The sequence below is a fragment of the Neovison vison genome, chromosome 1 (genome assembly GCF_020171115.1).
Source record: "Neovison vison isolate M4711 chromosome 1, ASM_NN_V1, whole genome shotgun sequence".
NCBI classification, from domain to species: Eukaryota; Metazoa; Chordata; class Mammalia; order Carnivora; family Mustelidae; genus Neogale; species Neogale vison.
The window spans coordinates 249,668,021-249,680,850 of NC_058091.1; the positions used below are offsets into that span (position 1 = coordinate 249,668,021).

At 37.1% G+C, this 12,830-nt stretch overlaps 1 protein-coding gene across 1 annotated transcript in view; it reads left to right on the forward strand.

The window, feature by feature from the left end:
• The window catches only part of FBN2 (fibrillin 2), a 247,344-nt gene that overhangs the window by 155,744 nt on the left and 78,770 nt on the right, over nt 1–12,830 (forward strand). The window contains exons 19-23 of the mRNA XM_044228355.1: nt 666–791; nt 5,457–5,576; nt 10,320–10,457; nt 11,065–11,115; nt 11,576–11,701. Coding sequence (XP_044084290.1) covers nt 666–791; nt 5,457–5,576; nt 10,320–10,457; nt 11,065–11,115; nt 11,576–11,701 — 561 coding nt within the window. The remainder of the gene's footprint in view (nt 1–665; nt 792–5,456; nt 5,577–10,319; nt 10,458–11,064; nt 11,116–11,575; nt 11,702–12,830) is intronic.

Consider the following 12,830-nt stretch of genomic DNA (forward strand, 5'->3'; position numbering starts at 1 on the left):
TATAATTTTAATCAGAAAAAATTTTTAGAAATCATGTTATTTTTTAATACATACAAATAAATATATAGGCAGTCAGTTTATTTTTTTATATATTTCATCGGTGCTTTAAAATACAAATTAAGTGTGTGTGTGTGTGTGTGTGTGTGTATTTTCATTCCAGGGACTTCAAAACATTTTCACAGTAGCTATCAATATAGGAATGTCCCATATGAGTAAAACCAAATATATTTTGCTTAAGATCAAGGAATGTGCTTTGGGCATAAAAAGACTAAGAGTGGTGGGCAGATGGGTGAGACAGGCAAAGTGGATTAAGAAGTGCCAGCTTCCAGTTATAAAATAAATAAGTCGTGGGGATGAAAAGTACAGCATAGGGAATACATTTAATATTGTAAGAACTTTGTATGGCTGGGGACAGATGGTTCCTACACTTACCATGGTGAGCATTGCATAATGTATATAAGTATTGAATCACTGTGTTACAGACCTGAAACTCATATAATATTGTGTGTCAACTATACTTGGACTAAAAGTATACTAATTTTCTAAAAGGAGAGATGAAATCAAGGAAGGATGAGAGAAAAAAACAAATAAAAATAAAACCTCATTGGTCACTGAGCTGTCCATTTCCCCATATGTATCTCCTATCTTCCAATGGTTGCTTTCAGACATTGATGAGTGCTTGGTCAACAGACTGCTCTGTGACAATGGCCTATGCAGAAACACACCTGGGAGTTACAGTTGCACATGCCCCCCCGGGTACGTGTTCAGGACTGAAACAGAGACATGTGAAGGTAAGAGCCACCTTCTTCGCCTTACGTGTGAGTCGTAAGTACCTAGATAGGCACAGATGTTCCTTAAGTACATGGATGAAATAAGATAGAAAACAGAGTGTTGTCTGAATATTGTTTAAATGTAATCATGTCTTTCAGCTCATCTGCCAGTTTTAGAAATAGCATGTACTGGGGCACCTGACTGGCTCGGTAGGTGGAGTGTGTGACTCTTGATCTTGGGGTCCTGAGTTTGAGCCCCACATTGTGTGTAGAGATTCCTTAAATAAATAAGTCATTATTTCAAGAAAGAAAGAAAGAAAGAAAGAAAGAAGAAAGAGAGAGAAAGAAAAGAAAGAAAAAAAGGAAAGAAAGAGGGACGGAGGAAGGAAGGAAGGAAATAGCACGTACCTAACCCAGTATAGAAAATCTATCACTTTTGTTCCATTCAGATAAAATCTCAACAAACACTTTGAAGTTAGCAGTGGGGAGAAAAGTGAAAAGAGCCAGTGTATTTTATTTGCTGAAATTAAATGTCAGATTTTTGTTTGTTTTCTTTTCCCCTTTGAAAAATTACTGTGACACATTCACACTGGCCTTGGAGACCCTGAGTCGTAATGGCAAGGTCAGCCCTGACGCATTTTATTTCTGACATGATTGATATGCCTCAGAGATTGGCCCAGAAAATATTTGGGGCTTGAGTAGAAATGGCCACCTTATATAAATTTATAGTCTAAGAAAGTTTTCCTATTTGATGATTCAAAAGTTACTATTTGGGGTTCTAGATCATAAATCACTTTTTAAAAACGTCTTCATTTCCTTCTGACTACATTCCTATACAGGGGACATTATGTGAGTGACTTCCATGACAAAAAGCCTCATTTCTGCTGAGATACCAGCTAAGCAGGCAGCATGCATCAGTTATGTTTTTGTTCCTTGGTGAAAGTGCTGTGTTTCTCAGAATAATCTGTTGTATGACTACTGGTCATTGTTCTTTTTAAGTCTCGCTGTGTGGGCCTGTAGAAGTGTTTGATGACATTCTCGAATCCAGAAACTGCTGCCAAAGTCATTTAAAAAAAAAAAAAAAAGATTTCATCTTTAGTTATTTTGAACAGACCTTTCCTTATCTGTTAAAGTATTTATTTCTTAGTGACTCCATAGCCAAGAAAATGGCAATAGTAATATGATGCAAAAAGACGTTAACATTCTCTCTGTCTTATTGTTTCATTTCAAAGCATTCTTGTGAACAGAAATAAGTTAGGACTTGAACAACATGCCAGAACATGAGTGACTCAGCCAAAATCAATGAAATGCAATTACAAAGTGCGATTCTAAGTTTGGATTGAATTGGAGGGGCCATTGAAAAACAGTCATTAGCCTGGAAAAAAGAAGAAAAATAAAAAATAAAAGAGAACCTTGGATAAAATGTACTTTCTCTAAACTTAGTCCTATTAACTGTCCTTTTGGAGGAGCTCCTCCAAGAAGAGCACTCAACTTCAGTCCTAGTTAAAGTACTTGAGGATTCATCTTCTCCATAGAGTTTTGAAGAGCTTTCTGTTAGACAGAAAAGAGGCTTTGCCAGTATGCTCACCTAGAATGTTTCCTAGCACCCATTCCCACCCCGCTCTGATACCTGTCATCCTTCAGAATTGCTCTGAGAAACTTCGTACTTTGTTCCTGACTTTCTGCTCTTTTTCCCACTGCCCTTTATCAGTTTTTACCTATTTTGTTTTTGAGGATAAGCTTCTGTTAAATGTCAAGAAGCACTGAAAGCAAGAGCACTTTAGGACACCTTCTTGGTTTAACTAGGAAGCTGATGAACTTGTTTCCCTGTCCACAGTCACAATATCCTTTGGTGCTATTATGAGAGAAGCACATGATGGGAAAAACTGAACTGTCTTGAATCGGTTTGGTCCAAGTTCTATTTGTATACTGAATTTGTCAGTGATAGCATATTCCCACCATTTTAACAGGTAAAATGGGGTCGAAAGGTACAAAAGGCCCAAATACCAAAACATTAATCAAAGGTCGGGGACTCTCCTTCCTGTAGGAACACTCGAAGAGTGGGAGCTAATAATGTTTAATAATATAATGCAGGATGATTACATACACATGAGGAACATTAATACCAAATCAGGCAACAGCACTGGTTAGAATGAGTGCCCTTTATTTTTGTCCAGAGGATAATTGTTCCTGATAAATCTAAGCCTTTTCTTTAACATGAAATATGTATCTGTCATTCCTAGGAAAGAAGTTCATGTTATGTAGAGAAGAGAAATGATAGAGAACTATTTTGGCTGTAGTCTCACAACATTGCTGGAAATAAAAATGATTTATTGTGAGAAACCTAACCAAATAACTTAGTTCTCACTTTCTTCCCACTGCTAAGTTATTTGCATTTTATTAAGTGGCTTAAAGAAATAAAAAAACAACTTTAAGGCCACAAATCTCTTTTTCCCTTAGGCCTTCTTATTTCTGCCATTGCATTCACACAGTAAGTGTATCTGCCCAAAGCACTTCTCTTTTTTTCTGTTCTTTCTAAACTAATTTCCAAAGACGAGGCAGGGAAGTATGAGCAGATTCACTCGAGATTCGTGTTTTCTCTGTATATATTTACTGTAGTCACTAATTTTCTTGTCATTTATGTTTTCAACAGGTTGTTTTAAATATATAATAAATAGCAATGATAATAAAGATCCTCTGATATTTCAGACTGAAGTTACAAAAAATTTATTTTCGTTTTTTCTGAGCTCTGTGAGTCCGTGAAAGTTAACATTTTTACAGCAAGCACTGTGGTTTAGATTGTGTTTCCAGTGACATAACTAGTTAAATGTAAACCAGATGTGCTTTGAAGTTTATTTCCAGGAATGTACAGTGAACTGTTTCAATTCCTGATTCCATGACATTTGTAACATAAAAACATTGTATTTAAAGAAAAATTAAACACTTGATATTTGTAGCTGTCATTGCATGGGTTTATAGTTTTGGAGTTTATAACTGCTTAATTTAGAATAGGAATTTGGAAATATATGTTACTGACATTTTGCTTTCTGGGGAGTGTCTTACAAATGAAATTAATAGGTGAATTATATATAGTTTGTCCTTAGATTACTTATCTCCTCCTTGTTTTCTTTGTTTGGGGGGTTGGTTTTTTGTTTCGTTTTTGTTTTGTTTTGTTTTGTTTTGTTTTGGTTTGGTTTTTGGGGTTTTTTTTGCTCTCTGATTCCTTTTTTACATTGTGTTTTTACTAAAAGAATTTCAGTACTCTGGAATAGATGTTTTCTTTCCAAATCTGTGCTGTATTTATAAAATCTGCTCTTATATTTTTCCTTTAAGAGGATTTCTTGGCACAAACAACCTGAAGAAAAAAAGATGAATTCATATTTCTTCAGTTTCTACTTCATGAATTAAATTAGTACCTGTGTACTTCTTGAAGTAACAAAGTCCATAGCCATTTTCCACATTGATTTTTAAATTTGCATTTCAAGTCCACAGACTTGCAGATGAGTAGTGAGCCCTGCCTTTTCAAGACCAGTTTGGTTTATATTGACTTGAGACGTTCAGGCGAAAGCATCGTAGCATTTTAATTATTTTCATGTTTTCCTCAATATAGTATTTGATATTCAATTCAAAGAGGTGTTTAGAAAAAAGTGCTGTGGTGAACTCAGAAACCTGTGTTCAACAGCAACAGAAAAATGTCTTGAGATATGCTGACCTATTTCACATAGTTAACAAAAAGAAATCTTTGCATCTCTTCTTTAAGTTGAGCAGTTGAATTTATACAGTTAGTTTTGGATATTGTTTCTATTACTTGGATCGAAGCCTGTATTTATTTTTAATTAACTCCTGTTAAACTAATTCTGTTGGCTTCAGATTTGCTTTAGTTACCACTTGAGAACATGGGCATGCTCTCTTTACTTCTGACCCTCAATAGCAATTGTTTATATTACATGGTCTAATTTGATTAAGGACTCAACTCAGATTAATGATAGGAAAGGTCTGTTTTAAGCAATTGAAAGTGATTTTTTTTTATTTTACCAAAATCAATTGTGCTTTAACAGACTTCCCACACCATACATCTAAATGTGAACAGGCTGAAGAGAGAAGCAGGTAGAGGGGCATGGAAGAGAATGCTCTCCTCAGTATTTAAAGCTTCATCTTAGTCTCCTGACTTAGTCTCCTGACTTGTACCCAGGAATTTGGAGTGAAAGCCAACATTGTGATACATTGTCTCTAATACAGGCTTTTTACTTCTTGTGAAAGCTCCCAGAGCCACAGATGACAGAAGCAGTCAACCTTTGTTTGTGCACAACATATTGTACCCAGGAATATATATGTTGCTTTCCATGTATTCAGATTTCAGGTTTCCCACAGGGCAATTATATCTTATTGAGGGGGAAATCAATTCAATTTACATAAAGTTGCACTGAAATAGTGACGAGTAACACACTAACCCCTTTGCAATATTGGCTGATTCCTATAGTCCTCCTGAGCCCCTAGCCATGTCTGTGTGTATCCACACTGTGAAATTCATGTCTCCATTCCCCATTCACTTTATGCCTCATAGATCCATATTAAAATTGCAAGAGCCAAGTTTACCAGACATTCTGGCATAGCATGGCTTGTTGGAATAATATTTTCCAGAAACACATGGCAGTTCTAACAGAATGTTTTCCTTCTGGATTGTAGATATAAATGAATGTGAGAGCAACCCATGTGTCAATGGGGCCTGCAGGAACAACCTTGGATCTTTCAATTGTGAATGTTCTCCTGGCAGCAAACTCAGCTCAACAGGATTGATCTGTATTGGTAAGACTTATGCACAGTGCTGGGGTTTTGGTTTCACTGCCAACCTGAGTGGGGACTGCAGACCTTAACCATGGATGCAAACTGAACATGATCACAGGAAGCTAGTAATTAGGAGTTGCATTAGTTGTTTGCTCTCATTATTGAGATGGGAGTAAAACATGATGGTGTAAAAGGGCAGACTCTTGAATGCTGTTAGCTTCTAAGAAGCATTCCTTTCATGTGAGTAGATCTGTTTTGCTGTAAGTTATGAGCATTTGCATACCACACACATACTTACATTCGCTACCCTGAGAATGCCCCAGGTACCGTACATTCAAATCCCGGCTGCATCCTTTTTATAACAAGCTTCAAAACAAAAAATATGAGAGTTGGGACCATTAGCAGGACAAGAATTTGAAGACTGTAAACTTTAAACATATAGAAGGAATTTATTATTTGTTTTATTTCACCCATCAATCATAATGTATAGGGACCAGAGGAAAGAAGGAAAAAAAGAGAACTGTTTTCTTAATTTCAGAAATCTCTCAGGAGAAAGATTCCGAAACTTCCAACCTGGCATCTTTTTGTATGTTTGAAAACATGTCAGGTCAGGTTGTGATAATGATGGTAGGACATGTATAAAATGGTCTGATCTATTACTGTAAAAAGCAGTCCAGCACATGCAAAGGGAAGAACTGGACCAGTGACTGTGACTCCATTGGCCAGGCACAGGACAATTCATACGATTAGCTGGTATCCACTTTTAATGTAAACTCAATCTGTATTTTCAGATAGAAAGGTATTTTAGTTCTACACAGTATCAGATAAATTGCCAGTTTTTGTTTGTTTTCCAGTCAATATGAATTTCCACTTCATGTTTGCCAAAGACAATCGTGTTTTCGGTATAATGTCTGATGCTAACACTGTTTATCTGGACGGTAGAGGACCTGTTTGTTACACAAAGGGAAATGACCAGGGACAAACTTATCAACAAAAACCTGTCCTTTGGGAAAATGCCAGCTCCTCATCTCTCAGTGAGGGGGAGCTGATGAAATTTGAGCCTTGCTCAGCTCTCCATATTAGGAAATAGACTGCCATCTGCCTAGCACATTACATCTTTTCTTACAGAATTCCACTGGGGGAGGGACAGAGGTTGGATCAGGTGAGGCAGAAATATTTTTGCTAGGCCACAATTAACAACTGAGATAGAGTCATTTTATTGTTCAAAGGAAATGAACTCAGCATTAACTAATGTCAGTTAATTGTCAATTAAAATCAATAAATTAATGTCTCAAAAAATTAAACCTCTGTGCCACTTAGGTATCAAAGGTATCTTAGTTTTTTGCCTTATCCTAAAAGCTTGTATCATTTTGGCCTTTTACTGTGTATTTATTAGTGAAAAAAGAGCAAACACTTTTTACTCCCGAGTCATTATGTTGGGCAACTAAACACCACTGTATTTTTCTCAGTAGTGTGTTAGGAGTTTTTGTTGGTTGTGATCAAATTTGAATATCCCAGCCTAGAGCTGCTCAGAAAGAAATTTACTTAACATTTTAAATTTTAGACATCATTTTATGTTTTTTCCATTGAAAACAAAATTCTAGCTTTTAACAAGGAAATAGATCATAAAACATACACAGGGAAAACTACAAAATTGTTTAATAGGACTGACAGTGGCTCTAATCAGTGATCAGCCTCCAAACTGCTCTTTCCTAGGAAGCATGTGTCTATATTAAGAACTGAAAAAGATTCCCCAATGTGCTTACTAATGTAAAATTAAGTTAGAGTGTATAGGAACTAGATAGACACTTAGAATGTTTAGAGATGTAGAATATATTGTGCAAACTCCTTAAATATAAATTAATCTTAAACTGTTCTGTAAATTGCTTGAAGAGACTCTTGTATTCTGGTTGAAAATTATTAAATACCATAGAACAGTACATTTGATTAGCTTTTTCTACATGACATGGCTTGACATCCAATGGCTCCCTATGATCCAGACCAATTTCCTTCATCTTTGGCTTCGGTCTGCGTGCTATCCTCAGATTCCATGGATGTGGCAAGGACAGTAGTCTCCATGATATCAATACAGTGGTCCTTCCTTTTTTCTTATCTTCAGTGTTAGCAGTGCTCTTCGCTCATACCTTCTCAAGTTTTCCATTTTTTTAGTCTTCTCTTCTTCTTTACTTTTCTGGCCCCTTTTTCTCCATTTCCTTTGTTACATTTTCCGTATCATCCTGCCCTCAAGCTTGAAGTATCTCCCTGGTCAGCTCCTTGAACCTCTTGCCTTCTCTATCTACAGTCATGCTTAAATGGCCTCTACATTGACCTTCAAATGTATCTGTCATTCCTCAACCTCCCCACTGATTCCAGACTTGGATTTCCAACTCTCTACACATTGTCTTCATTTGGATGTCCAATGGATATTTCAAATGTAGCATGGCCAAAATACAATTGCTGTCTTTTGGCTTGAACCTGTGTCTCCCAGAATCATTTCTGTCTTGGGAAATGGAAATTCCATTTTTACAATCAGCAGCCTCAAAATCTTTGGAGCCATCTTTGATGCCTTTCTTTCAAACACCACATTGAATCCGTCAGCAATTCCTGTTGATTGTATTTGACATTTATGCATATTCTAATCTCTTCTCACCACCACTGCCCCCCCCAGTCCAAGCCCCCAATATTTCTCTTCTTGATTTTTACTGTAGCATCTGTCTCATTTTTGTTTTCTCGATATTTACCACCCTACAGTCTTCACTCAGAGATCATTTTTTAAGCAAGGACTTCTCCAACTGCCCTAGATAATAGAACAGTCTTTCTCCAAAGTATACTGTCAAGACTGCTTATCCTGCTTTATTTTTTTCAGCATTCTTAAGCAGCCCCTGACCACATAGCTGTGTAATTACATCTGATGTGTGTGTGTCTATATACACACAGAAAATCAATCTGAGTGAGAGAGATGAATATGTATATATGTACCTATGTATCATTGCATTTTGTAACTTTTAAGCCTCATACCACACCAGCCAGAAGCATGATGTTGCAAAATGGAGGCTCTGAAATCAGACTGTGTAGCCTTGACTTGTGATGGGGACACTAAACTAGGTGGGTGACCTTGGGTAAACTAGTTGACCTCTGCGGGCCTCCTTTTTCTCATCTGCAAGTTACCTGTACCTTAGAGGCTGTTTTAACAAGTAAGTAAACAAACATGTGAAAAGCCAATAAAAAGCCTGTAATTTTGGTCTGATGAGAAAATTTTTTTCACATGCACCCCGTTTTCACCCAAACTGAATCTCAAAGCAGAAGAAAGCAAAGTGGACATCCAGCTCTTCTCCACAACTTTGCCCTGTCCCTTTTTGTATCTAGTCAAGGATGCAGTTATTTTATTCTGACCTCTGTCCCCAAGGCCTCAGGCTACAGGGGACTTCCTCCTACCTGCTTGTGTCTGGTAAGGAATCAGAAGCCACAGTTTCTTCCTTCCCGGCACTGCCAATTTCACTGTAATTTTCTTTCTCTGTTTCCCACCATGCTTTGTTTTTACTGTTGAATTTGACAGTGAAACTTTACCATATTATTAAAGGAATTTTAAGGTAAATATTATAGGAACATACTTTTTCTTTATTGTTCTCCAAGGCTGTGAGCCACAATATGTTGCTAAATTGTTGTCAAACTCTTACACAGACAGGCTGCCTAGCAGTCACCCGAGGAGTTTGTCAAATGCAAGCTCCTGGGCCACACACCTGGGCACTTGGGAACCCGCCATTTTAATTAGAACTTTGGTAATGTTGTGCGCCCCAAACTGGGAGCTGCAGTACTGCAAGGAGAACTTCAGGTATGATTTCTTTTACCTGAATTGTCCTGGCCCTGCCCACTGGGACTGCATCCCTCATGACCATTCTGAAGGCTGCCGCGCAGCAGTCACAGAAGGGATGGCCTCACTTATGTGTGCTGTACACACAGCTAAAATGTACACACAGCTAAAATGTAAGAGCACTGAGCATGAGGTGGTTGGATGTATATCCTTTTTATATTAAATCTCCTATTTTTTTAATGTAGTTCACCATAAGCATGTATTCCGTTTTGAACTAGAGACAATGTTACACATATACTATGTAAAGGCAAACACCTGAAAGAAAATCTGTCACTCACTAGCCCTGGTGTGTCTTAGTGGTGGTTTTATAGGCGATGTTTCTTTTCTTCATCTTGTTGATTTTTTGGTAAATTATTCATCAAACAATTATCTTCAGTTAGAGAAATAACAGTTTCTCTGTAATAGGACATAAATTGTGTGTGATATGTTTGGTGGGGGACTACAAGAAAAGGGAATGATTTAAGGAATCTTTTGGGGTAAAATCTTACGTATCAAAGCATTTATCATAAAAGATCAATCTTATCATAAAAGATCAACCTTTCTCCTTTTTTATGCATTTTTACTACAAGTAATCATCTTGTGGTAATTCACTGAGGTTGTGAATACCAGCGTAAAATCTTGGACAACAGCTCCACTCACAGAGTATCTGTAGATGTAGCTGTATTAGTTGTCATATCCTGTGAGATGTACATGGTATAATTATTTGATTTATGTGTATGTAATATACTATTTTTTAAATACATGTACACATAAATTTGCTCAAAAAATATACATTAAAACATTTTAAAAGTCATGCTTTTGTTAAGCACTGTAAGAATTGCCTTTGTTGTATATGAGTGAATTATATTATCTTCAGAGAAGAGAGCTTCCCATCCCTTCCTGCTCCTTTTCAGACAGCCTGAAAGGAACATGTTGGCTCAACATCCAGGACAACCGCTGTGAGGTGAACATTAATGGAGCCACTCTGAAGTCGGAATGCTGTGCCACACTTGGAGCTGCCTGGGGAAGCCCCTGCGAACGGTGTGAACTAGGTATGGGCCTGCCCCAGAACTCCTGTTGGGCTTCTCATTGGAAAGCTGATCCTTTAGCTAGGCAGGCACCTGTTTCCCTATGTATTTCCATAGAGAGGAAGACCATAAGATCATTACCCTCCCTAGAATATCTTCTCTGGTGAACTCTATTCACTTGATGAAATATGTATCTGGTTTATCCTTTTTCTGTAAGCAGACCTTTTGAGCATTTTCAACAAGAAAGGGAATTTCTGGTATTTAGCTGCTAGGTGATTGTCAATACCCTCCAGCGATTTTGTTTGCAAATGTCCAAACAGAATGTGATGTCTCTTTCCTTTAAGCCTTTTTTACTTGCTTTCTTGTAATTCAGCTGACATTGTGAAAGCAAAAATGAATTGTAAGAAAAACTATGAGGATCTCCATGTAGGTCAACCCTGCCCGGAATTAGCACAGTGTGTCATATGCCACCCTGAATTGAATGGAGGGCACCTGAAGTCCTTGGCCTATAAGATCCCAGCTCGTGGTTTCTATTCAGTTCAACTTAGATTCCATTATACTGTTCCTTGAACTTAAAACCATTGTATTTTCTCTTACAATGAAGTAAAAAACGCATCTGTTGTTCTCACAGATACAACTTGCCCAAGAGGGTTTGCCAGGATTAAAGGTGTTTCTTGTGAAGGTGAGTGTATACTTGGATAATACTTTAAGTATTTAAAGCAGTAAGAAAATGAACATTCACTTCAGAGATATTTATCGTTTTTAAAAGCCTTAAATTGCAGTAAAAATACTGAAAGGAATCAACAAATGCTTTAGAATAATACTTTCAGAAAACAGCTTAGAGTTCCCCCTTTCTCCTTTTTTTATGCTGTTGGATAATTTTTTACAGGGACATCATTAGGCATAACGGCACAAAACAGCTGGCAAAGGAGCGTGTCTGGGCAGTTTTATGGACAGGCAAAGCTGTGGTAATTTTCACAGCTGGTACCTAGGAAACCCGGTGGTTGTGTTGTGGAATATTTCTGTTCAACTCAAGTAAAAGTCCACATTGTATTACAGATTGAGTATGCTATATGGGAAGACTCCACCTGCTTTTTCTATTTCTAAATCTTTATCCCTCTGCTTGCTTGATTTCCCTGCAGACGTTAATGAGTGTGAGGTATTTCCTGGAGTTTGTCCAAATGGACGCTGTGTCAATAGCAAAGGATCTTTTCATTGTGAGTGTCCCGAAGGCCTCACATTGGATGGAACTGGCCGTGTGTGTTTGGGTAAGATTCATGTCTTTATGTATTTTATGCCTGAAACCAGGGATGGATTTTTCTTATTTCTTGGGCATTCACCTCAAACTTCAAAATCATTGGGTCTATAGCTGGAAAACTGGCTTTAAATTAGATATTTGGTGGGGGGCATCACTAGAGGATATTTTTTAAAGTGAATGTCTTTAAATGACATGGATTCTTATAAATATAGAAAGTTGGTACTGCTCAAAAACTATCTCAAAATTTAGTTTCTTTAATCAGATATTTTAAGCAGTTTCAGTCATTCACACTGGTCAATGGAATAAGAGAACTATGTATATTTTGAACATAAAAGAAGAATTGAAGACTAGTGTTAGGAGTCAACATTTATCAGTTCATTACAGCTGCACTCTTAGATAAGACAGTGGGGAAGGTCATAGGCAAGGTTTTTGTTGTTTCTCTTTGAAAACATTGCTTCATTCTAGTCATTCCTTTACCACCTTAGAGTTTTAATTAAGTTTTCTTAATGCTTTATTTTGTAAAGATCTAAAATGTAGAAGCTTTCTTTCAACATCATTAGTATGCAGATGCATACTTGGGTGGTACCTGGCTTTCTCAGCTCTTGGAGCATGTGACTTGATCTCAAGGTCATGAGTTGGAGCCCCGTTGTTGGGTGTAGAGATTACTTCAAATAAATACATAAAAATAAAAGACTTTTATTTTTGACTTCATCATTTTCAGACTCATGCTTAACTGAATATGAGTTTCATGATTGAAAAATAAACTTTTCCTTATTGTATCTGAGTAATGTTTTATTTATTTAAGGGATTTTTTTCCAATATGCTCTGGAACAGTAAATTTTAGTTTGTGAAATAACTTTTTATATAGGTTTGTATTTGAAATTTAAGCTTGTAGACAAAACGTGAGTAATGACAGTGTTATATTCAAAGATCTTTAAGGTATTTAAATGTGTTGGTGATTTTATTTTTTAAAAAATCTTTTACTTCTTTATTAGAGCGAGCATGAGCAGTGGGGAGGGGCAGAGAGACAGGGAGAAACAGGCTTTCAGGTGAGCAGGGAGCCCTACGTGGAGCTCCATCCCAGGACTCTTTGATCACAATCTGAGCAGAAGGCAAACGCTTAACTGACTGAGCCACTC